The 27,775-nt window shown below is 40.7% G+C and overlaps 1 protein-coding gene across 2 annotated transcripts in view; it reads left to right on the forward strand.

Annotated features, from left to right (window-relative positions):
• The first annotated feature begins 5,193 nt into the window (after positions 1-5,193).
• tmem132e (transmembrane protein 132E) overlaps positions 5,194-27,775 on the forward strand; it is a 530,001-nt gene continuing 507,419 nt past the window's right edge. Inside the window, exons 1-2 of one of the 2 annotated variants that reach the window (XM_057820318.1) lie at positions 5,194-5,577; positions 5,765-5,995. In XM_057820318.1, the coding sequence (XP_057676301.1) occupies positions 5,929-5,995 (67 nt within the window). In that variant the 5' untranslated portion in view covers positions 5,194-5,577; positions 5,765-5,928. Of the gene's footprint in view, positions 5,996-27,775 lie in introns of both variants that reach the window. The other variant, XR_009061260.1, reaches the window with a different exon arrangement.

Here is a 27,775-nt window from a genome sequence, read left to right on the forward strand (position 1 = left end):
GTGTCTCATCACTGCAGTTTCCCGTGCCCAGCGCACACTGTTGTTTTTTCTATAAGATGTCAAGTAAAATGTGGGAAAGAGAAAAGAGAGACATCTTGAATAGACCACCAGGTCGAAATTTGTAGACGTCTCTCTTAACTCTGTTGTACTTTTCCCCTCGACTCACTGTATATAAGCCAACATTGTGTGTGGACCGTGCACAAGAATTTCCAGAACCACTTCCAGATACACTGCATTTTTTGCTCTTTTTGTCCGTCTATTCTGTAATCTACCCCATCAGCTGCTGACGTTTTGTTGTGTTTTGTTTGTGACATCCGACCATTTTCTAATATGTAATTACTCTTTTAAATGACATAATTTGCATAAAAACTCACTGTCCATCCTCATAGCTTCTGCTATGGCATTCCATGTGTAATTATCTGATTGGATGTTTTCCAAGGCATCCTGAAGCGCACCTAATGGTGATGTTGTTTTGTTCATGTGACGCGGGAGTGAGAAAGACAGGCACATGCTGCCGAGAGCCACAGGTTGAGGAAGTGTTGTTAGTGCCGTGTGTTAATAAAAAACAAAGTTCTCAGCACGTCGTTTGTTTGATATCATTGCCAGAAAAAAACATAATAGGACACAATGCAGCTTCCTTTTTAATGTTGTCCTTGTAATGAAGATCTGCTGCATCATAAATCACTTTGTGACTTTTCACCTCCATGATGGAGCGTTCTTCGTCCATGTTCGCTGGTGTTTAACCGTGAATAAGCAACTGGGCTGTTGACTCCAGGCCTGGCTCCGCCTATTTTGTCTTATGCGTCACCGGCAAAAATAGAAAATAGACTGCGGACCATCTCCGGTGGGCTGTGGCACGCCGGAAATGGTCCGCAGTCGATCCGGAGCGCTGACGCCGCCGGTATACATTGAACAATAGGATATAATGGGAACGGATTGGCACCGAACCCATAACGATGATGCATCTGGTGTACAGTATTAGGGCCCTTATGTGTGTGCGTCAGTTTGCGCCGACTCGGCCATGTAAGCAATATTGAAATATTGCTCATTTGGCACACAGTAAGAAACCGATCATCATCAGGCTTATCCTTTTCTTCATAGTAGTTTTTTTATGAATGTGGTCAAGTCTCCTGTGTAGTTAAAGCCAAGTTCAAGCTAGGCACCACCGCTAATCAACAGCTACATCGCTGTCGTCTTGCGTGCCGCTCTCGCTCTTTGCTGACGTAATTGCTGAATGAATTCCGATTTGGGAGACTTGACAGTTCAGACCGCCGCCACATTCTGGAAAAATGTTTGCCTGGCACGGCCAGACTGTTCTCCCTGTATTTTTCAAACACTGAGAGAATAGTCTGGGACCCAGCCCATTAATGGCCTCTCGAGCAAGTACAAAATCAATCATCAAATTAGATTCGTTTATTTGTGTGACGTGTTCTTAACGAGCAACGTCACTCTTCCGCGTCGGAAGTCGTCTCCACAACAACACAGATGGCGAACAGGAGAGCCGAGAATATGTTCCAATCCACGGTAAAATCAGTTTTAAATGACCCAAAACACATCGACACATCATTGACAACAGTCTGTCTCGCGCTAGCCATGTTGAATAAACTCCGCTCTCCTCGTATGTTTACTTCTGCGCGCAAGTCCCTCGTCGTGTAAATAACGTTATATCCGCCCGTTGCTGATTAGTCCACTCCGCTGTCTGTTTGCTGTGACTTGCTCCGCCCTGGAAATTTTATCCGCTTAATGGTGGCCAGACTCAATAGCTGGAACAGCGGTGAGTCTGGAGTACCAGGCTAGAAAAATGTGGCCCAGGTCGGATTTGAAATGGTCCACTTCTATGCGACATGTCCCGTTGACCGTCAAGTTAATGCAGAAAAACACGAAAAAATCAGATTTGTACATTTAAGACCTGTAGTATGAACCTAACCTAAGGCCACGTCTACACATAGCAGGGTATTTGGCAAAAAGAAGAACTTTTTCTACGTTTTGGCCTACCATCCACACGCACATTTAAACGTAAAAACTGCGCCGAGAGTGAAGATGTGCGAATTCTGCATTTTTCCCACCATCATGTGGACACTGATAACCGAAGATGTAACTGTGGAAACGTCACTGAATGCTACAAACTTTGTCCCTACGTCACACAAGAGACCAATTTTACATTTGGAGTAGATTAAACAGGTGCTTTTTTTTTTAACCTTCCTCTACAAACTCTTGGCATATTGAACACATGGGAAGGATGGGGGTATTATTGACAATTGGTTTTCGCCTAATGTTATGAATGTACTTAAAAAAGGAATGAATGCGGTTGGCTGTGGAAGATTTTTTTTTCTTTCTTCCCGACGTATTAGGGCAGCATCCTCGGTTTAAAAAATCCCTGCTATGTGTAGACATTGCCTTAGTCAGCAAAGCAGAAAAGTGCTAGGCCCTGTCGTATTTAATAGTGTGTAGCAAAACTTTGTAGTTGCAATGTAAACAGATAGGGATCCAAAGCAAGTCTGGCACTAATTTGATCATCATTCTATAATTCACATGAATATCTCTGTCTGGTTGACTTAATTCAGAGATGATTAATCATACTGTCTTCAAACTTGGTGGTACGAGGCATCTTGGACATCAGTTGCCACGTTTACACGGAGCCAAATATTCCAATAACAATCGGAATATTTGTTCAAACCGAATAAATGTGTTCCATATAAACACCTCATTCGGAACGAACAGGCCCAAACCGAATGGAATTTCATTCCGATTCACAGGGGTGGAATATTCCATTTCCCAAACCGGTTAGAATTAAAATTATATCATGTAAACAGGGAAGCGGAATGGTGTCTGGTTGCGTTCTTTCTGCACATGCTCCGTACTGACGTGGTGACGTCACTTTGTGACGTAAGTAACGTCACTCGCAACATGGCTTCCAAGCACAGCGCACCTAAGTCCGGCGGAAAGATTGTATTTAATTCAAACTTTAAAAGAATTGAATATAATTGCTCGCTTAGACGGGCGTAAAACGAGGAACAGTGAACTATTTAAAAAAGTTCACGAGAGGTTACACGAAGCCGGAATAGACCGGAGCGTTGACCAGATTAGAAACCGGTGGAAAACCGGCTACTACAAGGAAAAAGAGCAAAACAGCAGAAGCGGATACGACCCCACAAACACAACAAGTGGGTTAAAGTCAAAACAGCAGCACTCCGACGATCGATCTCCATGTTTTGCAACGTGACGCTTTGTTTTGATTAATCTGCGCATGTCAGACGGCAGTTGTCAAACGTCCTTTCGGAATAAAGGCAGTCACATGTAAACGCTGGATCGGAATAGATGAAGTGACATGTAAACAGCTGATCTGAAATTTCCATTCGGAATGATTTGAATCGGTATGAATAAAAGTCAGCATGTAAACGTGGCTAAAGTGTCCCTTGAAAAAAAAAAAGAAAATTGCAATGTCCTTTTGCTCCATGTCTCAGCCTTTTGCTTGCATTGAAATAACCATCTAAGCAGGTGTTGTGTTTGTGTGTGGTGAGCGTGATAAATGCAGTGCTTGTCACAATTGAATGAGTTACGAGCACGCTAGCCCTGACGCATTGTCCTTGTCATACACAACAGGGGAATTCTCAAATGTGACAACAACATGTTCATATGCAGGGCTGTATTTTGTGTGAACTGATTGTTGTACTCTTGAAATTGCTATGGAATTTCAAGGGTAAACTCTTTTCCTCAGTTACAATAATATGTGATGCATGTTTCTATCTGACAAAACCAAAGCTACATTTATATGTGATTTTGCAAAAAATAAAAACACCAAAAACAACTAGATATGTGGTTGCAGTTGCACTGTGACTTCAATAAAATAATTTCCAGATAAATCTTCGGAAATATTCCCACTTGAAAGCAACCTGACAAGCATTTGAGGGTTTTAGCGGCTTTTTTTATGAAGCAATAAACTTATTTTCACTCTTGTAAATCACAACTGGATCGCCATTAGCCTCACCGTTAACCTCTTTAATCACAGTCATTTGACTCTACATACTGTATCTTGGGGGAAAAGTAACCGGTAACATTAATACTTCTGTAGTGCAATGCATCCATTAATAAAACCATTAGTGGCGGTGCTCCATTCAGTCAATGGTCCTCACATCAATAACATTAATTCAATAAATGACAATCAGACTTGCTGGCTCGTCCGCACCACTCTCGAGATTAATTTTGGAGGGTAAGGAGGGTCCGAAGCGTCTTCAAATGTACATTGCTGCACATAGGCAAGTCCGTAAATTCCACTTCTGGTTTACAAAATAAAAGCACAACTCTAAACGAAAAGCTCCTGTTTGAAATTCAGGTAAAATTCTAAGACTTTGGCCTTTTTTTTCTATTGAAACAGCAGGGTACAATTTAAATACAGCATGCAATTCTAAAATAATAATTGATATTGGTGATTTAAATATTTGTATTAGTTTTTTGAATGAACAAAACCTATAAAGCAGGGTTCACTAAATCCGGACCTCTGTGCCACTTTTCCTGTCGTGTTTTCCACGTCTCTCTCCCCTAACACACCTGAATCAGATGATTATGTCATCAGTGATCTCTCCAGAAACCTGATAATGATCCTGATTATTTTGATTCAGGTGTGTTGGAGAAGGGAGACATGGAAAACACGACAGGAAAAGTGGCACCGAAGTCCGGATTTAGTGAACCCTGCTATAAAGGAAGTAAAACTGTATGATAAATCATTAAGGCCCACAGTAATGAACTTTGGTATTCTGAAAATATGTTCTCTAAAGCAATGGTTTATAATGGTAAATTGTTATATGACAAATTGGGACCAGCGGAGCAACAAAACAAACCCAATTACTCTTTCCTACCTTATCTCTGGGATAATAAAAGCTTTGAAATGGATTGTGGCACATTGCCGAAATCTGCCATATGGGCATGAATAAAATCTTATGCACAATTATTTTAGCGTGTTGTGACATTTTGTGCCGAGGAACTATGTTGAAATGGCATGAGTAGCTTAATGTTAGACATTCTACTGCTTTGTCACCACCTTGTGGCATCTTGTTGTACGTGAAGGTGACATTATGAAGATCTTATGAGAGTTAATTAATGAAAAATCTTCCGAAGTTTCGCTTCTCTAGTTTTATTTTGAAAGCTTAAACCGGAACCTAGTCCTATACTAACACATTTGACTTGACAGCTCGAAACCAGCTTTTTTGTCAGTAAGGTGAGCACGTTCACTTTGAAAGCACTTCAATAGGCGGAACCGGCAAATCCCCGGTCCTCTCCGTGCACATAAACCAGCCAGACGACCACCATTCCGGGTTTCCATGAGTCAAAAGAATCGCGGAGGCTTGGTGGGACTCCGGTGAACACGAGGATGCTCCGCGCCATCCGCCTCCACAGCCCCAAAGTAAAACGGGAATAAGCGAAGGGGGAAAAAACTCGCCGGACTTCACTCGGTGCTTTTCCCTCGCCGGATAACGAGCCACGCCGAACGAGCCAGCAACCCTTGGAATCAGTCGTGACCACCCGTCCCTAAAATGCACTTCCAACCCCGCGTCCTCCCTCGGAAGAAGCCCGAGAAGCGTGAGTGACAGCTCTGCCACCGTGGTGCAAATTCATCCAGTGTTTCTTCACTCTCAAGGAATTCATTTCTCCCCCAATTTTGCCGTTGATTGCGTCCCTTTTTGTTTAATCGAACCCATTTTCTGTGTGCAAGACGACGTTTTCTGTGAGATTTATGATTTTTGGGGTGTTGCTTTGGAACTTCCAGAGGGGGGGCGCGAACGCTCTTTTTTGGCCGGGAGAGGACGCACATTGGCAGGGCTCGGCTTGTGAAGTCCTCCGGACTGAGAGCCAGCCATCCAGTCGTCGATCCATCTGAGAGAGATCAACTCATTCTGGGATTTAAAAACTCCACCTGCTGGGAATTCTACCATGTCAGGTGCACGGGATTGCACACGGACGCTCCTCATCTACGTGGTGGTGGAGGCGCTTTCATACGGTAAGGACACTCAAACCCCTTGACTGCCCACCCCTATCACTTCCTCCCAGTAGGGATCACAATTGTGTTGCATAGACAAGTGATAGTGCCAAATTTGTGCAACTGCAGAGGTGGCTGCTGCTGCTCTGATTGGTCACTCTAGGAGATGGACACATTGCATCTGCTGTAACTCTTTTTTTGGGGAGGGGGCAGTCGGGCCATATGGGGGATATTCAATGACACAAAACAAATCCGACTGAAAAAACATGCAGATCTCAAATATAGACACTGGCCATGTTATGTCACAATTGTATAATTTTAACATGATGCCTATTTTGAAAAATCTTAGTCTCTTATACAAGAGATAATCCTAGTAGTCTGTCCTACATTCACCGTTGGATGCGCAAGATGATCTTTCAGCATAAAACAAAAAAAAATTCTGACTCCTTGTACGAATGCAGCAAAGAAAAGTGGTGTGGCTTTTTGCTACTAGTTAATCTGCAGGGGGTATGTCATGGATGAAGGTATAGATATTGGTCTTTAGATAGGACAAGGTAAATGACAAAAGCTAGTGGTATAGACAATGAGGATATAAAATGATACCGAAATGGTATCAAGACAGGTATAGGTAAGAAGTACATAAACATCAGCTTTGGAAATGGTATGCAGAATGGCATACTTGAGGTAAGTGGTACTGGTGCGATGTTATATTTTCTGCCATAGACGGCGATTGATGTCCAATCTATTTGAACAGTGACAGTCACTGCAAGTCCTCCCAAGTTCGAATGGAATTGGATGTCTGTCACTGTCCATGGAAGCAAATGAGTTCATAGATGGAATTCTCCCGTCTCTTTTGGTGCCAGTGTTGTGTATGCGTGTATTTGTGAAAGACAAAAATTATACTCAAACAACCTACTGTTTTTCTGCCTTCTGATCTAGTGTCGGTGGTAAGAAGGTGCCTTTGGGGGGGCAGGGGTGTGACGTTTCTGTCTCAATATTCACTTATCCTGCCACACTGTGTGACTGCAGAGAAGTAACTCAAGTACAATGTCTGTACACCTTGACACTACATGCTACAAGAATGGGATGTTTGACTGAGGTACAAAGACGGCATTTTTTTTTTTTTGTAAAGAATGTAGACCTGGACTTAGAGCTAAGAGACAAAATTTGAGTACACAGAATATATACACATGGACTCTGGCAAACGAATTGGATTTTAACTGCGGCTGAGAGACTTGATTCCTTGGTAAACCTCATTGACTTGCACTCACGTGAATTGAAGTAGCTTTGACTGTGGTCCTAAGCCTATACTCTGAAAGAAGGAATTGACTGACTCCACAAGAAAAATGATCGCTTGGTAAACCTTGTTAATACGTGTTTAAGTGCAAGGATATGAGTTTGGCTTGAGGACACTGACTGTATGTTTGGACTCTGGTACAGGGATTACCTCCAGAAGAGGAACATACTCTAAACTTGGGCTCTTCAAGTTGGACACATGGCTCAGAAAAAATACATTGAGAATATTTGCAATGTATACTAGACTGTTGTTTGACAAATGCTTTGGGCCAGTTTACATTAGACTGACAAAAATTGATAACAATCATGGTATCATTTTACATGACAACTCACCTCAAATTGCAGAGTCTAGATGTCTTTTTGAGGTACCGTTTTAAACAGTAGTTCTTCATCCTGAAACAGCAGGTGGGGAAAGTGTTACCCAACTTAACTAGGCCTCAACACCTTTGCTGCATACATGTGTTTGGTTAAAAATCAAACAGTATTTGTCTTTTACCTGTTTGAGAAAAAATACAGAACTGTTTGTTGTGTTTCTTTAAAGAATCACATTGCCAACTACAGCCTTTTAAGTCATTTTCTTGAGAGCCAGGATTTATAACGACGGCTTGACTGCAATTCAAGCACCTGAGCCACTGCAGCTCCCTTGCCTCATCGCCTCTCCCGGTATAATTGGCTGCATAATGCAGTTTGCACTTTGTGTATCTGCGGCGCAGTGGGCTCCCATTCAGGCATGGCTTCACGATCGCCCCACTGTCTTACTCATTTTCTTGCCTCAGTTTCATTTCATTACGACACAAGAGAAACGCCTACGTTTGCACAAAAAAATAAAAAAATACAAAAACGTCCTCTTCTTGACGGTTCTCATTTGCTGCCTACTCACACACACATACATGCAATCATGCTGATCAAGCCGTGGCAGTCAGCGTTGTTAGCGCCACCTTCCTGGACAACCGCACCGCCGCTGTCAGGAACAATCGTGGTCAAGGCTTTGGCTTGTGGCCAACTGCCTCCGAGCTTACTCAGGGATCCACAAAGTTTTGAGCTCACAAGACCAATTTATACGGTATAAGAACTGTCGATAGAGTGGGTGCGTGCAATATAGGGTTGGGAAAATTAAGGAAGTTTTAAGTTTGGAAAGATAAGACAGTGATTGATTTGGAATGTATTGTAAGCTATTGCAACTCTCAAATGTGTTACTTTGAGATATCCGGGTTTGAAAAAAAGCTTTTTTTCAATTGAACAGGATTTTATTTTTCAAAATATTAGCAAATTGGAGTATAAATATAATGTTAAGTTAATATAAATAAAAAAAAAAACTCAAATATTCCTAATAAAATTAAAATAAATGCAGTCCTGTAGGTGAGCCTAAACCCACAGCCACAGCTCATTATTACCATCAGAACAAAAATGATTGAATTGTTTTCCATAAAAAGCGCATGTGTATGACTCGTACCATGTTTACATTATACACACACCCTCTTTTTAAACACAGTTGCCAGAATGAAACAACACCACGTTTTCACCACAGCTAGACACACTAAACACTAGAGGTGTGCATTGGCACTGCCCTCACGATTCGATTCGATTACGATTCGGAGGGCCACGATTCGATTCGATTCGATTCAGAGGGCCACGATTCGATTCGGTTCGATTCAGCAATGCATCACGATGCATTAAAGCCTGGGATGCATTAAAATGCTAAAGCAAAGCATATTTTTCGTGAATCATGAGGCAACACAAGCGGTCAGACATTAAACAACTTTTTATAGGCTCTTGTGTCATTCCTGGTTGTAGTCAAATGAAAATAGTAATATATATATAAAAATAATTTTAAAAAAAACATCACAGCATTTAATTAGTGCTTTGAATGAGACCAGGGCTTTCTTTTTTTTTTTTTTTTTTTTTTTTTCACACAGTAGCAGCCTTTCATTTTTTACATACCGCATAAGTTTGGTCAAGTTTCCCACTAACCTCATAGAAGCCAAGATGTCTCCATATGCCTGCTATCAATGTCTTTGGTGCGTCAATAATCTTTCGCGCTCCCTCTTTCTCCGCTTCAGCCATTGTTGTTATGTCTTATCTCTCTGCTTTCTCGATTGGCACTGCGCAATTGCGCATGTCTGTGACGTTTCTCCCGTGAGGAAGCAGATTTGGGTTCCTCGTCCCCCCTGCATTGCTTGTACAGTAGCTCCCTCTACAGGTAAAAATGAGAATAATAATACAAATGGGGAAACCAAATCCATTGCATCACCGGAAGATTTTTGAACAGACTTATATATTTTAATATGTGCTGAATCGATTCGGCTTGTTGCCCGCATCGAATCGCATCATCCATGGCCCGCATCGGGATGCATCGCCGCATCGATTATTGTTGACACCAGTACTAAACACGCTAGCGTTAACTGTCGCAGCTGGTGGGAAATGTTCACAGAGTTTACTAACCTTTAATTTTGTATAAATGCAAAATCATATCGGAAGTATTGCCTCCTCGGCAGCCACCCCATGTTTTACATGTCGGTTGGCCCTCCCCCTCTAAGCCGCAGCCCTCTGTAAGTTTTCTGTAGCCCAAGTATTCCCAAACCAGCGATTTCGTTTTCTTCGGAAAAAGTTCAGGAGTTTGACCTCCTCCAGCCATCATGTTGCACAACTGACTCACTGACACTGAGAAAGAGATTTCTCCCTTCATTTTTGGGACAGAAAAAATAGCTAATACCTTAGGGATGGTACGACAGAAAAATTTTTGCGGTTCTGAAACCGTGACGTTTTCATACCACGATATACCTTGAAACCGGTTATCGGCACATGTCTACTGGACAAAACTGAAAACTGCTGCATGACCGGGCCAGACATGAAATCAGTCTTGATTGAATGGGCTAATTTGCAGTATATTGAAAATCAGTTAAGTGGCCTTGAAGGCTGGCTTGTTTTTTGGACCCCTCTTTGTTGCAACCAATATTCGTTCTTCACTTTTTGTATTGAATTCTAAAGGAAGATGCTTTTCACCAGCATTGAAAAGAAGCTTTTGTCGAGCACTTAGATTAAGTGTGCTTTGCGAGACGTCTAATGTAAGGCTTCCGCGAGGACTGAAAGGACAACTTCATTTTTCTGGACACGAGTCATTTGTGTCGGTCTTGAAGCATCATGCGATCATGTATCGTATTTTGGCCTGGAGGTCATGTGTTAATGAAGTCAATTTACCAGCTTTAATACAACAAAGAGCCAGTTCTGGAACTGGTTAGGCTGGCAGTGACAACAGACATCGCCCCTCCCATTTCAAATTGACTGTCTATCGTCGTCAATGGCAGTCAATGCTAAGAATAAATATTATATGTTTTATCGTTCTCAGACTCTTTTAGTAGTGCAGTGTTTTTGTCAGAGAAACACAAACACTGAATCTTGGTAATCAGTTTGTTCTTGACTACTTGAGTAGTTGTTGTCGCTTTGTTTTGACATGCACAATCATGCAATAAGTAGTCCCTTCAAAAGACGAGTGGACCGTTCAAGGACGATTCTGTCATCTTATCCCTTTTTCATACTCGTTCCGCCACTTTAATGGCCGTATGTCTAATTGCGCTGTTCCTGTGTCACGACGAGGTCCATACATCAGCACATTAAATAAGTTATCACTCCTGGCACACATGTGTGGAAAAGGTTAAACTGAAGGTGGCCCCTTTTTAATTCTTCCAAGCGTCCTGGACGGAATACAAATTTGAAGAGCGCGAGGCGTCGCCGCTTGACATTTTGGCCACGGAAATGTCGGGAATGCACCCGAGCCGCCTCGCACTTTAGCTTTTGTGGATAGCTTCCATTTATTGAGGCTCTTTCCGAATTCAAATAAGCCAACAGAAAATTGTCCAAGTACAAGAGTTTGTAATGTTAAAGCCAGTATTTGTTTCAGATTTGCAAGGTTTTCAGTGGGGAAAATTATGAAACAAACTTATAAACTTGTAAGTCACCGCTGGATTTTTAATCGATATATTGAAAGTTTTTGTCTATGTTGTAAAGCACTTTGAGGGCCTTTCAGGTTTTTGTAAAGGGCTATAGAAATAAACTTGATTTGATTTTGATTTGAAAATAGTAGTATAAAGGAATCTGACCTTTTAGCCAGATTGCCGGTATCACGCCAGCGGAACCGCTGGACCCGCGCTGGCCCAGCTCCAACAACCCGGGCCGGCAAAACTCCGACAACCCGGCCTTAAGGCCAAACTCCACGCGTTAACCTTAGTCTTAACCTTTTGTACTGACTCCATTTTGAAAGCTGGAAAAAGGTTTCAAAACACAAGTTGACAACTTATTCAGGTCGACAGTGATCAAACGGCAAGGTGAAACGGCAACAGACCCAGGCGAGGAGGAAGGCTCGTTCCATATCACAAGTCAATAAAATGTTCCCGAGGAAAAAATGACAACATTAGTTAAACATTCAGTCTTTTTGATGGCTCTCACAGCGTGGGCCGTGGGCAGGAAGAGGGGTATGTTTGGGTCTTTTTCTGTTGCAGATTTTGGCGATCAAGTTGGTGTGTTGCTGGGTCATTGTTATGTTGTCTGAGAGGCGGTGAGCTATCAGTCTTGTTTTTGTTATCGAGTGTTGTGGTAGTACCGGATGTTCCGCCATTTGTTCTGGACTGTCCTGAAGAGTTGATTGCGGGATTTGGCGTTGCAGAAGTGGGCTTGTAGATGTCTTGCCTATCACCTGGTAGTCAGCGTCAATCTTGCTTAGTCAGCTGCATGACGCACGCGTTGGGCTTCCGTGGTCAGAAGGTGTCATGCATCTCTTATGCCCTATGTCAAATATATATATATGCTTGTTTTCCTTAAAGTATGATCGAAATGCTATTTATTTTATATTGGGGTAAGTTAGAGTAATACAGTCAAACAGTAAAGACGAGAAAAGATACTATTCCCTGATTGATAATATTAAGTGTGTTTGAGTAATACAAACAGTCCAACCGTAAATATGAGAAAAGATACTTTTCCCTTTATGTATTAAACAGAACATGAACAATCTGGTTTCCAATATTGGGTAAGCTCTACCTTTAACAGTGAGCCGACATAGTTTTTCGTGTCAGTTATGAGGTTGTTGCCGAAAATTAAGAAAAAGATTGTGGAGAAATGTCAAGCTGAACCGCAGCGCGAGATATAAAATTATCTGATGCCGAAAGCAAATGTCATGGAAAAAAAACCTCTTCCCTACAGCGATAACTTGCTAGCTAAATATATATTTTTAAAAAAATACATGCCTTGCCAACAGGAACACAAATAAAAGTGACAGGTGCAGCGACAACAAACGTCAGAAACCTTGAGCGGGATAAAACGAACGAGAGGCTTATTTTGGCGAGGTAGTCTCATGTGGTAATGAGGGGCTGTTTTCCAGGTGAAAGAACAGAGTGGAAAACAGCTTCTTTAAATGACAATGTGCGAATGGACAGACACGGAGACACAAATCTACAAAATACATGAGCCCACTGGAAAAAGGACTGTTAAACCTTTACTAATACGGTTGATTATTGATTGATATTGATGCAACATATGCGTATTTTGACGAAACAGCTATGTCCTTTAAGTGGGCAACCTATCTAAGGATGTTTAATAGTAAAGAGACTCTACCATCAGTCTAAAAACAAATGCAAATGCCTAAAGCCAACCTTAAGTGGGTGGGCGGATGTAAAGTATTTTGTGCATAATGAGGCAGGCGATGCTACAGTATAGCCAGCTTACAAACCTCAAAGCATCGAAAGCTATAATTAAATTCATTTGCAAAAATTGGTGTTGCGCTCAGAGGTGTTCATTTTCAAGGTGATGCGGTTCAACTATTTTGTGTCGGGAGAGACAACATTGTTACAGAAGTAATTAACAAACGGATAGAGCAGGTTGTCCAAACTATTCCACAAAGGGCCGAAGTCTGTGCAGGTTTTTATTAGAAACGATCAATAAAACATCTTTTCACCAATCTAGTGTCTTACAAGCAGGGGCGCTGCCAAGGATTTTGGCCCCAATGAAAAGATATCACTTTGGGCCCCACCACCAGTGCCGGGTCACACACACACATTTGAGTATCAACTACGTGATTTCCTGCATTCTGGTGGATCTTTACGCACTATTTTGTTTATTTTTGCCTAATTTAAGATGAAAATATTTTTAAGTAAACATACAGCATATAAAGCAATAATGAATAGACTCATATCATCTATAAGAAATGTACTGAAGGCCATCTTTTAGAATCTAAATATATTTTTATTAGAAATATTCTCAAAGCAAATACCATAATGAATGACTTAGAATAAATGTTTTGTTTGAACCTAACTATACTACAGTATACATTACAGTATACAACTGTTTTAGTATGAAGTGATTGCTAAGGATTTGGCTGCTGTACTGATTAAATGTAAGCTAAAAGTGGAGCAAACACTAGCTAGCAAACAATTACAGTATTTCATTATGGAGTAGGCTTAGCCTCATCTGGAAATTTGTGATCTCCACTATAGGCTACAGCTCCGAAGTGAGGCCCCTTGTTAACAAACTAAATTCAATTGATGACAAACTGAATTCAATAAATTCTTGACAAACTGGATTCAAGCCGATTTAAAAAAACAAAATTTCCACACCAACTTTCAACATCTGAAGGATACCAAAACATGCTGTCATTATTTGGAATTCATGTTTTTGAATAGGTGCATGTCGCTCATTGAGGCCGGAAAAATCCCGTATTTCTTACGAGTGAGCTGCGACCTCGCTTGGGAGCTAAGATCATAGGTGGATCTTCTATTCAGGCGAAGTAGGCGATCGCCGTAGGCCCCCAACCAGTATGGGGCCCCCAACCAGCTGCCCTTGCCTCAACAAGCGAGGGCTTGGGCCACCGCAGCCAGCAGCACCCCCAACTATTCGTCATGTATAATTATGTCAGCATACCAAACAAACAAATTACAAAACAAAAAAGAAAGCCATTTGAATGCTGCATTTATAACCCCCCCCACGCACTACAATGGACTGTTCCACGATGACGGACTGAGTATCAGTCGCTTAGCTTCATTTAGCGCCGTTTAGCTTCGCTTAGCTGTTCGTTAGCTTCACTTAGCTCTCCTGCTACCCCACTAAGCTCGCTATTTTTACAGCTAACTTGCTACGTTGCACCTCGGCTATCGTTTATTTCGAACACATGAGCGAACGTGCTCTCCATGGGAGCCAAAGTGCAGTGAGGGAGAAGTTGAGAACAGGCCGGAGGCCGCTAATGTCTCTTTTAACTTTCTTCTTCTTCACACCGAACACAAAATACACGACAGCATTCCCTGTGGCGAAACAATGCAGTACAGTTCCAATCAGTCATACAATAACACTCAACAGCTCGTTAACAGCAATTGCTAAAAATTAAATCTATTAGTGACACCACAAGCAATGATGAAGAATGTTTTAGCGAACGGACCTCCGCCTAAAAGCATGTCATGTTCGTCATATAAATAACGATTTCTGGAGCTAATCCCACATACTTCAGAGTTAATATAATATGTTGAGTAAATACTAACGAATACAGATTCTACACTAAGAATAGCTTTCAAATGACACTCTTTATGACAAATATGATTGGCAATGAATATTTATATAATTATTATACTACTATTATATATAGTAGTATACTATAATAATACTACTATTATATATAGTAGTATACTATAATAATAATGCTAGATTTTTTTTTAAATAATTGTTTTGAATAATGTTGGAAAGGCAAAGTTAGTTTTCTGAGTCTGTTTACTTTCCATTCTTTTGCACAAGTAAATACTATCAGCATTAAAGCTCATTGTTAATTTGTGATTAATTATTGTTATTTACATGATTATTTGTACTTGAATAAAGAATTTAAGTGTTCCAAAATGGTTTTGTGAAATAATAAGCGTCAACAAAAATGTCATTGCTCAATTAGTAAAAAAGAAAAAAGAAAATTATTAGTCGACTAATCGTAAAACTAGAAAATTTGTCGTTTAGGACAGCCCTAGTGTACCGGAACATACTTCCTCCACACCCTTCTCACCTTTTTAACACCTGACCCATGAAGCGGGCCCCTGGATATGTTCGCCTTAGGCCCCAAAATTGCCAAGTCCGCCACTGGCTAAGAGAACAGGTTAATTTTCAGCACTACACTGAAACAAGACACCAACCTTCCTTTGTGAAGTACTTTGTCACATTCTGTTAGCCTTTTCTACCCATCTCCTCTTTTTCTTTCTTTTCTTTCCTCTTTTGAAAACCCGATATTTGTTTTGAAAACATTTCTGCAGTACTGTGCTGCGCGCACTTCGAGTCATTGAGTGTTGTAAATGCGCACCGCTCTGTTCCCGGTCTGATCGAAGGAAGGGCGGACCAAACCATTTAATGAAAATACAGGGGTCGGGGGGGCTGGCAACACATATGCTCTCTAGGTGTTTACTTTTTGCCAAAAACAAACAAGAAAACAAAACCCTTCATTTTATTCATATTAAAATGATAATGATTAATCTTTAAATTTGCAAACGATTACCTAATGTTCTAATTTTCTTTGTGGGCCCCCATCAGGGCATGGGCCCTTAGAATCAGTCTCACTTTTCACCACTGTACGACACACCCGCTTACAAGTACAAACTGATTTCAATAGAAGTCGAATTAGTTAAACTGTCAGTGCTGTATCGGTTGATACAAAAACCTGCAACACCAGCGGCCTTGGGTTAGTGGCTGAATAGCGCCACACATCGAGTGAGAACTGCCATCCTTGCCGCCGCTTTGAAATGTTATGTCGCTGAAATCAGGCAGCTTCAATCTGTATCAGCTGCAGCAAAAGGAGCGTTGCATTTGACTTCTGCTCCTTTGAGAGACTGGGATCAGACAGGGGAGGATTTTTTTTTCCCTTTGAAGTACGACACTTAATGGCGGTGCTTCCGCTTATTGTAACGGGACTCATGAAAAAGTCTCAAAAACCCATGCCAGAAATTAAACATGAAGTTGCCAATTTGGTTTGAAGCAGACATTTTGGGCCAAATTCCAGCTTGAATTAGAACAATTTGGTCCTGATTACCAATTTTGTCTGATAATAAAAAAGTTTCCAGGACCTGTGTCTGAAATGGAAATGAAACAAACACAAAGCCAGCCATTTTAATTTTGATTTGAATAAACTATTTTGGGTGAACTCCAGAGCTTTCATTTTAACAGTTGTATTGAGTTCGTGCCTACACTTGTAGATTAGTCAAAATTTTCTTTTATCCCAGACAATAGTAGGTGATTTAATTACCTGACATGTTTCGGCGAACACTTCCGCCTTCATCAGAGGGTCACGGGTGTTTGAGTGACACGTCTTTATAAGCTGATGGATGAAGGCGTAACTCACCTGTCAGATTGACACGCGAGTCATGCCCTCTGCTGAACATTCACTCTTCCAGGATGCTGTTCCAGATCGTAGAAAGCATGTCCGTGTTGATGGTCCTCGGGCCCCGCTAGCGGATCTCAATGGCCTCCCTGATCCAGCGCTAAAGTTTGTTTTCTTTGGTGCGAATGACTCTGGCTCTAGTAAAAGGCCAGTGTCATCCACACCGAAGAACGATCCGATGTTTAACTTTTAGGGGCCTTGAATCACACAATTGAACCATTTGAGATTTTATGAAAAAAAAATAGCCCCTTGCACCAGTTTGTCTCTTTCCATTTAAAGTGAATTTAAAGTTGGCCAACCTGGTTAGAAAACATCCATTTTGAAGATCGGGAATCTGTCATCATGACCCACACTCAGATGCTGTTAGCACAATGGCTCAGATTGGGTCTAAAAGTACTGAAAGTGCCCTTTTCTAAAGAGTTTGATTCACGTATCCAACTATTAACCTACTGTCAGCATGCTTTGTCAAGTGTTTCACAAGATGACAAAATTTCAGAGCTATGCTGAGGTTTTGAGTGACATTTTGCACCCATTTTGTGTTGGACACGCATACCTACTGTTGTGTAGAGTGGCAGCGAATTGTGATTATGACAGTCAAAGGCTTTCAATACGTTCTTTTGTAAACCTGTGGAATTCTATGTTCTGAAAAAAAGACGATTCCCTAAAAACAAGGAAAACTGATAAATTATGGAGTCTACTATGCGTCTTTCCTTTAGAATTACATTCAAATCTTGCACGTATTGATTTCAACACGCTAAAACAAAAGCCTCACAAATGAGGCCACCCAAAATTCGACTGTGCCTGATTGGCCCGAATTCCAGTGAGCCAGTGTTGTACAAAATGACAAAACCACCCCTCTCCCCCTTTTTTTTCTTCTTCTTCTGGTCCCGTCATGTTTAATTCAAAGACTCTTTCTTGTGCTTCCAACAATAGGGAACTTTTTCTGAGCCTCACAGAAAACTGATGAAAAATGACACCGCATGGAAATTGAGTGTCATTAACGTTCCCTATGATTGGGTACAATCCTGCTTTGAATAGCTTTCTTTTCATACTCAAGCTTGATTTTATTTGACTAGGCTAAAATGTCTTAACTCACTGGCTGCCATTGACGGAGCTCGACGTCCAATCTGTTTTAACCGGGAGTGGCAAATGAACATTCGTTAATTCGCTGTCTGGACGTCCAGCACCGTCAATGGCACTGAAAGATGAGCATTCACAGACAGTCCTCCCATTTTAAATAAACTGGACATCTCAGGGTTTCCTATAGGATTTTTTGAAGGTGTGGTGGTGGTGGGCTGTATCGGAGTTGGACAGCGTGCCGCGGCAAGATTGTTTAATTTCATGATAAACCAGAATTTACAAAAAAATAAAATAAAAAAATTCCAAGAAGAACCATTGCAAAGATTTATTTACAAAGTTTGCATCCTACCCATACTTGACTTTCTTGATTTAAAAAAAAAAAAAAAAAACAACTATTTGAGGGCCCTGTCATAAGGGAAAACAGCTATAGGTGGTCCATTTATAGTCAATGTGAGGCATGCTTCCAGATGGTCCTCCTGCATCCGGTTCCTCAGGTTTGTCTTCACCTACACAAGAATAAACACAAATGAGATCTAGGAAATGAAGATACACAAGCATCTCTAACTTAAATGTCTTACTCTGTTCATTGCAGAGAAATCACTCTCACAGTTCACTGTTGAGATGGCCACTGTCAATGCAATGGCCGATAGTTGGCTTAAGCAAGGGTACAGCCCTCCCTATTCATCAGTCTGTGATGATCTTTGACATCATGCTGACCTAGTCCATATTCTGAAACTTATTCAATAGATTAGCCATGAGGACTACACTGTTTCAATCTCATGTTTTCACAGTTTACATTAGTCAATTCAATTGTGTCAAGTGTCTTTGTGGGAGTTAGTTTTCTGATTGTTTTAAAGTTAGTCCCTAGTGCAAACTGATATAAAATGAGATGAAAAATACTTATTTCAATGCAAATTCGCCATATGTTTTGTAGTTTTTTAGGATAAGGGATATGCCAAGTTATAAACAATGAACATTTTTCAACACCCTAATTTAAGTTAAAACAATACAATGTTAATAAAAATAATAGTTGTACAATTCTTAATACTCACCTTAATTTGTGTGGTACAGCCAGGGCTTGAACTTTGCCATTTGTGTACATGTTTGTTTCCAGGCAGATTCCCTATGCTTGTTTTTTAAGTTCTCTTTCCCTGGGCTTAGTGCACCTTCCTGATCTGCGTCTCCAGCTGTGATCTTGCCTTACTCAGGTTTTGAAAACATTATATCAACATTAAAATACAACGCTTGCAACAACCATTTGCTTATTTGTACTGCTCGGAACGTGAGGGCTTAATACCTTCGGAAGTACCTTCGGCACCTTGGAACGTGAGCCTCCCGTTCCGAAATATTTAACTAGCCACTAATTAAATATTTCGAAATGTGACTGGCTACATCACCACAGCAATAATAGTCCTTTTGTTAGCGGACCATCGACCTCAGGAACTTTTTTCTGTCCAAAATACTTCAAAATACTCATCTGAAATTACAACCAGTGACATCAGCAACGAACAAATGCTATGCTAGGACACGATGATTTGGGTCAAAGACACACTACAAATAACTTAAACGTTATGTCAGTGTCCATATTTAGGTAATTTTCACAGGCTTAGATCAGGATTACATTCATTAAGTTGAAATAGCTTTCTGCGGGTTTTTCTCCCGATTTCCAACCCTGCACCGACGTAGTCAGGCGCAAGTTTACAACAGGAGAGCCGATGTGATTTTCAAAATAAAGCGGGTAAAAGAACAATTTGAATTTGACGTGATATTTCAGACAACTAAAGGTAAACAGTGCGTCAATATTGAGTTATATATACTGTATGTGGCGGAAAACACAGACAAGGCTGCAAAAGCAGTTTCTGCTCTTGCACTCCTCTTTAAAAGAAACTGCTGTATTTTAAGCCAAAAGAACTGTTGTGTTTAATAGAACAATATGTCTGTATGCTGCGATAGCAGATTCATGGCGCATTAAGCCCCCGAACTATTTGTAATTTGTCTGTTTTACCCAGAAACCCCACTTTACGGACATCGCGCAACCGCTTTTTTTCAACCCAGCAATAAAATGAAGGTAATTAGTTATATTTATTATTCAAAACGTATGTCATTTTTAGCTTAGAATCATTAATTGATGTCTAATATTTCGTTTAAAAAAAAAAAAAAAAAACGACTTTAAAAAATGATTCACTCCCATATTATAAACTTTTAAAAAAAGTACGTCACAATGGAAAAAAATGGCGTCTGTAAAAAAGTCACGGATATCTACCTCATAACTATCGCTTGATTGTATTTTTTTTGTTACTCTTGCATTTTCTCCGATATGTTAGATGATAAATAATTGATCCAAACGAAGAAAAAAATGAAAAAAAAAAAAAAAAAGTTTGAAAGAGCAAATATATGAAAAAGAAAACCTCGACCTCTCCTTGATGTCTGTAATTTCTGCATCAAGACCCTTGCTATATTACCGTGTTTCACCCATAAAATCACCCCAAAATCCAGCTGTGGCCATTCACAGCTGTGTCATGACACTCAGTGATACATGCTACTTGGAGTTTTTGGATCAAAACAAGGTAAGTACGCGATAATATCTCGTTAAAGTCACAGCGTCTCTAATTCTGCCCTCGCGTGCTCTCACCTCCAGATAGGGTTTTGCTGTTTAAAAAACTTTTTTTTTTAAAATGCCCTCCTGTTCAATTTTTTTCTTCCCCCAGAAATTTGAGATTTTAAGCTTTCCAATGATGTATCACACATGCATATCGGACAATTTTGAAATTTGGCCAAATTGGGGGTCTCAGAGCGGAACTTCAAGTCACCTAAGTGTTTTCCGCCATATTCAATTAGACGACTTGTTAAATTATACAAATTTTAAGTTAGAATGTATGTTGCCTCAGAGACTGCAAGCTGTCATAAAAGTCAGAGGTGGTGCTCCTAAATACTAGAGATGCGTTTTGATTGTTATTTATTTATTTGTTTCTCATGATTCCATATTTTTTTCCTCAGAATGGAGTGATTCCATATATATTTCCCTGCACTTACTCTATAAAATTAACATTTACTAACCACCACAATTTTCTTTATTCATTTCTTTGTTTTTCTGAATGCTAAAGAGTTGCACTTTTGAACGAATTCATTATTTTTTTCAAGATTTTCATCTGAGTTTGTTATACATGATAAATGTCTGAGTGAGTGCTCTTCCGAGACTGGTGATTCCATACTTTATGCTAGGGGTTGTAAAGCCAAAGACCTCATGGGATATTTGAGCCGAAACCCGGACTCCAACATGAAACCCCAATTTACAAATCCTAAACCCAATTAAAAATTATTGAAACCCCACGAAATTGAATCCTAACCCTAAATCTTACCTTAACAACCTAAAGCCAAATCTTACATGTAAAACCTTTACCTACCTATCATGAAGCAATCCGAGGCCTCCTCACAAGCAGGGTTTGTATAAAAATAAGTGCACACTCGGCTTTTCTGCTGTCGCTATCCCACTTATTACTTTATCCTGCACAATGTTCTGCATGTTAATACGTCCCCTGCGGTTATGTTGTTGTTGTGGGTTTTTTTTTTTGTGTGTGACTAAAATTATGCATGGAATCGGGCACGGTCTTGAGCCAGTGTCTTTACTTGTACACAGTTGTTTGGGGGGAAAAAAAAAAACGGATCTTCAATGGGATGAAAAAAATCTCAAGGCCACACTACTGGTCATTTTCTCCAATCAAAAGCCTCGAAGAAAGTAATTGAACAGAAGATGTAAATCAACCACCAAAAAACATGTTTTTTGTGTAGGGCATATCCTGTCACTCCCCACAGTAAATTGATTTCAGGATGTCATCCAAATTGTGTCAAACGGAAATTCATCTTGAAATCATTAATCCTAATTAATGAAACGCCTAATCAAAAGCGGTCAACCCATTTTGAAAGCATGTTGTCAGATATTGACAAGAACGTAGGCTCTTCATAAAATAAATGTGGCTTGGTTTGTAAATGTTATTGGGAACGCTTGTTCTGTTTTAATACAAGTACAATTTTCTGGGCCAACTTGGCTCGCAGCTATGTTTTTACCACTCGTCGCGCGGTCTATGAAAATGTCCTTTCTCTTACCCTGGAGCCCGTTTGAATCGATTCTTTTTATTGGACTGCAATAGAGAGAAAAGGAATCCCAGCATGTTGTGAAATGACATTTGTCATCTCTTTTAACATAGGCTACGTAAAAGAATTTAACTAATATTTTGTCTTCTTTTGTCCACAATTGTTTTTTATGATTCACACGAGCAAGAGTTTGATTAGATCATTCAATAATTTCCCAAAAGGCATTATTAGTGGTGTTTCCGAATAAGAGTGGCATTCTCCGATTATGAAAATCACCCATTGCCCGCCCAACTGCCTCCTGAATTGTGCATAGAGAAGTTCATTATTTGCACGTTTGAGCCTCCAGATATTGTAGCGATAATTTGACAAGTTTACATATTTGTAGAGCGGCGTGACCTCCAAATGTTTTGAACTGGCTCCAGATGAGTGTTTGTTTGAGAAGGCCAGCGTGCAGATGGGAACATTTGTTTTGGAGAGCGCAAATCTCAGCTTCCGGCCAAGTAATCACAGAGTCATTGCTATTGATTAAAACCCTATCAAGCTCCCGCAGATAGATTATAGTTGCTTTTTAGCCCTGGGAGAGGGAAGTCTTAATTCTCCTTTCCAGTAGTGCGCCGCCACATTCTGTTAGTGCCTGATTAATTGGCGGGGGGGGGAAAATCCAGTGTTAAAATTTACATGAAATTGGTCTCCTTTCAAGGAAAGGTTGATTTATGGCAGGGATTCTCAAAGTAAGGTACTTGGGCTCCCTCTTGTGGAACGTTAGGAATAACTAAATTAAAAGCCTATCTTTGCCTACCATTACAGCAGTGGCTCTTAACCCTGCTGAATGTACTGAACACCACAAGGTTCACATGTGGATTCTCCGAAACCTTCGGAATTGGATTATAAAGCAATTTTTTTCAAATTCAAAACTGTATTTTTAAGCTAGCAAGCTAATAATGTAGCAAATTCCCGTTCAAAATTCTTCTCATTTTGACAGCATGTTTTATTAACAGGTCAAAATTTGAAACCACACTGCCCACTGATCTGTTGTATTCCCTCATACCAAGTGAGAGTCAACCTTCAACTGTGCAAACCAGATACTCCTCCCAGCAGATATAGCAGTTAAAAGAAAAGGATTAAGCCCGTAAATTGGGAGCAAACCAGTCCAAAACCTTGACTAAAAAGCCACTTTGCCTAGATTTAATAAGCGTACAAATATAGGGCTCTGCATTTCTTTACCTTCGCCAAACCCCTTAGACCTACTCACCAAATCCCTGGAGTTCGATTGAACACAGTTTAAGAACCACTGCATTAGAGTGACTTAATTCAATGGACGTTTACTGACTGGATTGGATGTTCATTGCTATCAATGGCACTAAAACATGATCATCAGTTCAAATGGTTTCTGGTCTCTTTTGTAATTGGAATATATCACCACAGTCTTTTAATTCTTACACAGCAAAACTGTATTTCCCGCCTGAATGGAAAACTCGATTGCTTAAATCCCGACTCATTTGGGCTCAGAATTAAATTGTTCCGCATTCCTTTGTAGCCGCGATCACACCGCTTTTTGAGCACCAAGCGTAAAAAGGTTTACGAAGATGAATTAGTCATCGAGATCTCTGAGGATACACGTTTGGGTGCTTTGTTGTTGTTGTTGGTGGGGGTGGGGGTGGGGGGGTAGCCTAAATGCATAATATTCCCTTACTTTCCTTACAACGGAAGTGAGCACACACTTATGTATGACTGGCTAACTTTAGTGGCTAACGCCAGGCCTACAACGATCTCTAACGCTAATATCAGCTAAAATAAGACAAAGTCATTTGAAAATTTTTTTTAGGAGTAGTAATCAATGCACTATAAATGCATTGTTTATTGTACTTTTGTATAACTGCATATGTATTTAATATACATCCACGTTTGTCTTTTTTGTTCACCTAAATCAACTGCATCATCTCCAAAGTAGACGACTAAGTCATCTGCAAACAAATTTGAATATTTATAAAAGAAAAACAACTTGTGTAAAGTGGAATCCAGTTATACCTTTTTAAGAGTGTTACTCTTTCATCTGGGGTTCCGCACCTTGGAAACTGCAAGTCTCACTGACCAGGGAACTTGACATTTGTCATCAGCAACAAAAGTAAAGCATCTATTCCATTTAAGAATAGCTACAAAGTTTCCACTTGTAGATGTTTCTCAACTGGAACTACATGGCAGACCCGGATCAGAAATCTTGAGGGGGCACCCCCAATGCAGGCTTTTTTTTTTACCCTCTGTATTTCTCCGGGCTTGGGACCGGCGCAAGTAGGACACTGGCTTATGTCCCGTTGAGGCTGCGTTAATTTTTGAGAGGTTTATTTATTTATTTATTTATTTTTTCATTCATCTATCTACTTACTCTCGTAGTGGGCGTGATCTCACGATGACGTCATCAACGTGTCACCATTTTGAGATGGGGGCACGCACAGATAAACTTCCGTAGACAAACGTTGTCTGAAATTCATATATTGCAGCTGTGTTTTGCGTCTTTTTTCATATAAATGTCTTAAACATGACTTATTATTATCACGAGTCACTGCCGACAGACGCAAGGAGGCGATACAACTTAAAATTAGCGTGCATTGGCCTGCAAATCTGCCCATACAAAGTCACAGCTGATAGCTGGATAAACAATGGAGTTCGGAAACATCTACAGCTACCTCATAAAGTCACCCAGTAAATTGACCTTTATCAATTACGTGGAATATGTACTGTGTGGAACTAAAAAAATTGGTAGTATATACGGATTATTTCTGCCGTAACCGGTAATTCGCCTCCAAGCATTATTTAGCCTTGAACACGTCAAGGGAAAATAACCAATTCCCACCAGGCCAATAATATACCGATTGACCGATCAGAGCAGTTCACGGTAAAAGAAAAATAACGCTTTGCGAGTTGTCGGTTACGGTAATAATAACCACTGCCTAGTCTATTGAATCCTAGCAGCTAATTGGGGCAAAAAAAAAAAAATCGATTAAAGTTTACTCACCAGTAATAAAATGTCGGCTGCAAACGTAAATGTGCCTGGATTTAGGTTTCCCACTGGCGAGAATGGTCCACGGACCTATCTTCTTTTACTGTTCCTCGATTGATTGTTTTCAGCCATTTGCTTGTCCTTTTCTTCTCACGAGGAAGAACTTCAAATGCGGCTCCGAACTCTTCCTTGTGTTACAACCCGCAACACGGCAACTTTTAGTCATTCCGACGGAAAAAAAGGCCGCAAATAAGTTAAAATTTCAACGCGTTTGTACTACAATACGACAGAGCAACTGCTTGTGACTCGTGCTTTGCCCCAATTTCAATATGGCGACGCTTTGTTGTGGCTGGTGACGTCATTAATGCCTGAATGTGAGACTGCAAAAATGTGTCTGAAGGAGAGAGAGGAAGCGCGCGGATAACAAACGAGGTTGGAAAAACAGCTTGTTTTGGTGATTGCTTGTTCGGCGTGGTTGCGGCCAAAAGTAACCGTTAATCCTGCGATAAAAAAGTAGGTGAGACCAACTCTCTCTGCATTCTCTATATCCAGTGCGACGCTACAATAGATAATCCCCGACATTTTGATTGGGTCCCTGGCCCCCCCATACATCCGGCCCTGCTACCTGGCATACCACCTTGCAAAACCGAGCAGACTAAATGCATCAAAGCATCCGGTAAAACTAGCAAGATACGCAATCAATGTTCAACCGCCCATTTTTCCAACCCAACAATTTACTGGTGTTACAGTTCACAGCAGCCCTTTTGAAAAAACTGAAATTAAATTGTCATCTCACGAAGAAACTGCTTACCCACAGATGAGGTAGCAAGACACCCTCAGGCCCGCCATTGGGCAATCAATACAAACCGCGCCTCCAAAGTATTTCCTAATTGAATCACTTCGCTGTTCCAAATGATGTTATCAAATATGTGAGGGAACATGTCGTGAATTTCTGCGCAGCAGGAAAGTACTCATCAGAATACCGCATCATCTGTTGCACCCCTCCAGAATCACTGCCAAATGTGGGTAATATCGCTGACCGATGATGGGGGAGCATCATTGCTATAATTAGTCATTAACACCAGATGTCCGCTCCAAAACGCTGATAGCATGCGAGTAGTATTATGTCAAATGGGCCATTGCTGGGTGGAAAAGCTTGGATGGTGAATACAGCATTGTAATGATGAGAGGAAAAAAAGGCTAGCAAAATGGTAAAATTCCGCGGGAAGTCAATGTCGTGAACCCACATAAATTGTTGTTTCGGTATTCACAACTATTGTCATTTTGCTGAGCTATATTGAAGTGAGAGGCGGAGCTTCATTCAGTTTGACCATACCCATCCATCTGTCTGTCCATCGGAGAAATAAGGGTGTCCATTCTTAAATTAGTTATACAGTGGTGCCTCGACATACGATCCTTTCGACACCCACCGTAAAATTTGACTCATCATTTGCCTCAACATATGACGACATGCTCGACATACTACAATTTACGGCAGGGTAGCAACGTCATTGTTTTCCTGCAATACGGCAGCACTCTTTTGAGAAAAAACATGGGTCCCAATCAGAGGTTGCGCTAGACATTTTCGTTGTCTGTCATTTTGACTGACAGGGTCATAAAAATCCGGTCATAGTCTATTTTTACCCGTCACTTAAATTTTTAAAATGATAATGATGACATATTCAATAGTATTTAGTATTCATTCATTTTTAATGAATATTGTAACGCTTGCTTGGCGGCGAAAAATTAGACACGGAAGTCGTGGTATTTTTCTCCCTTTTTACTCTGCTTACCGCCAACAACTCCGCCCCCAAAGAAAAAGAGGCAACGATATAGACCCTAATCACCAACGTCACACAATGATCTTAATTGTGGTTGTCAGCCCAAAATCTTCTAAATATATATTAAATGCATCTTACCAGATATAAAAAGACTACTACATAGTCTGTGGTGATCGTTTGGTGCCCAGATTTCTTGTCGAATTACAGCAGTCCATCTCGCTCTCATCTTCGGGTCTCTCAGAATACCGTAGAACTTCAAGTCTCTCCGTCTATCTTCTCTGTTACAGCAACCAACCGCCACACACGCCTTCACCATTTTGATTATTAATATTAACGAGCAGAAAAACACGCTGTAATAGGAGGCATGTACGTAGCGGTAATGTGTAAACATGACGAGCTGACACACAATATGGCGGCTCCGGTCAGGGGGGCGGAGTTGTGACGTCATGTGATTGGGGTCTATACACAGGCGGCAATCTTGTCCATCAATTGGATGACGCGCTGGCACACCGGGTGCACCAATAAGAACCTCGCGTTGATGTGTCAATCACGGTGCCGCCGCTAGACCCCGGTGACGCTACAATATTCTGACAGAAGAGCCAATGACGTCATGCATTAAGAGAGACAATAGCTAATTAATATGCTCACTCGCCACCCTGTGGTCTGGGGTGTGAATTGCAACCTGTCAAAATGACGGACGGACTTCAGTTTTTTCCGTCACCGTTTTAAAAAAACGGTCAACGACGGAAAATATCCGGTTAACGCGACCCCTGGTCCCAATACAGTTTGTACAAGTGACGGGAAAAAAGGAAAAAAGAGACGCGTACAATTGCAATTAAGAAAGTGATGATTGAAAAATATGAGCGTGGTGTGCACTAGGAGTGGGAACCTCTTGGTACATCACGATACGATATGATTTGCGATACAAAGCTCACGATAACGATCTGACGATATGGCGATACAACGATTATCGATACATTGGTCAGAAAATCATTCTAGGATATTCTACTAACAACTAATAAACAGAAAAAGAAGCTTCTGCTGTGAATTGGAATGAGTTTGTAGACGTCCAATCCATTTGAAGTGGGAGGGTGGCAGCGAATGAACACGTCGATGGCCGTCAGTGGCAGCCAATGCCATGCAATGAGGTAATTTTGGGCCATTTAAGA

This window comes from Corythoichthys intestinalis, chromosome 18 (assembly GCF_030265065.1).
Source record: "Corythoichthys intestinalis isolate RoL2023-P3 chromosome 18, ASM3026506v1, whole genome shotgun sequence".
NCBI classification, from domain to species: Eukaryota; Metazoa; Chordata; class Actinopteri; order Syngnathiformes; family Syngnathidae; genus Corythoichthys; species Corythoichthys intestinalis.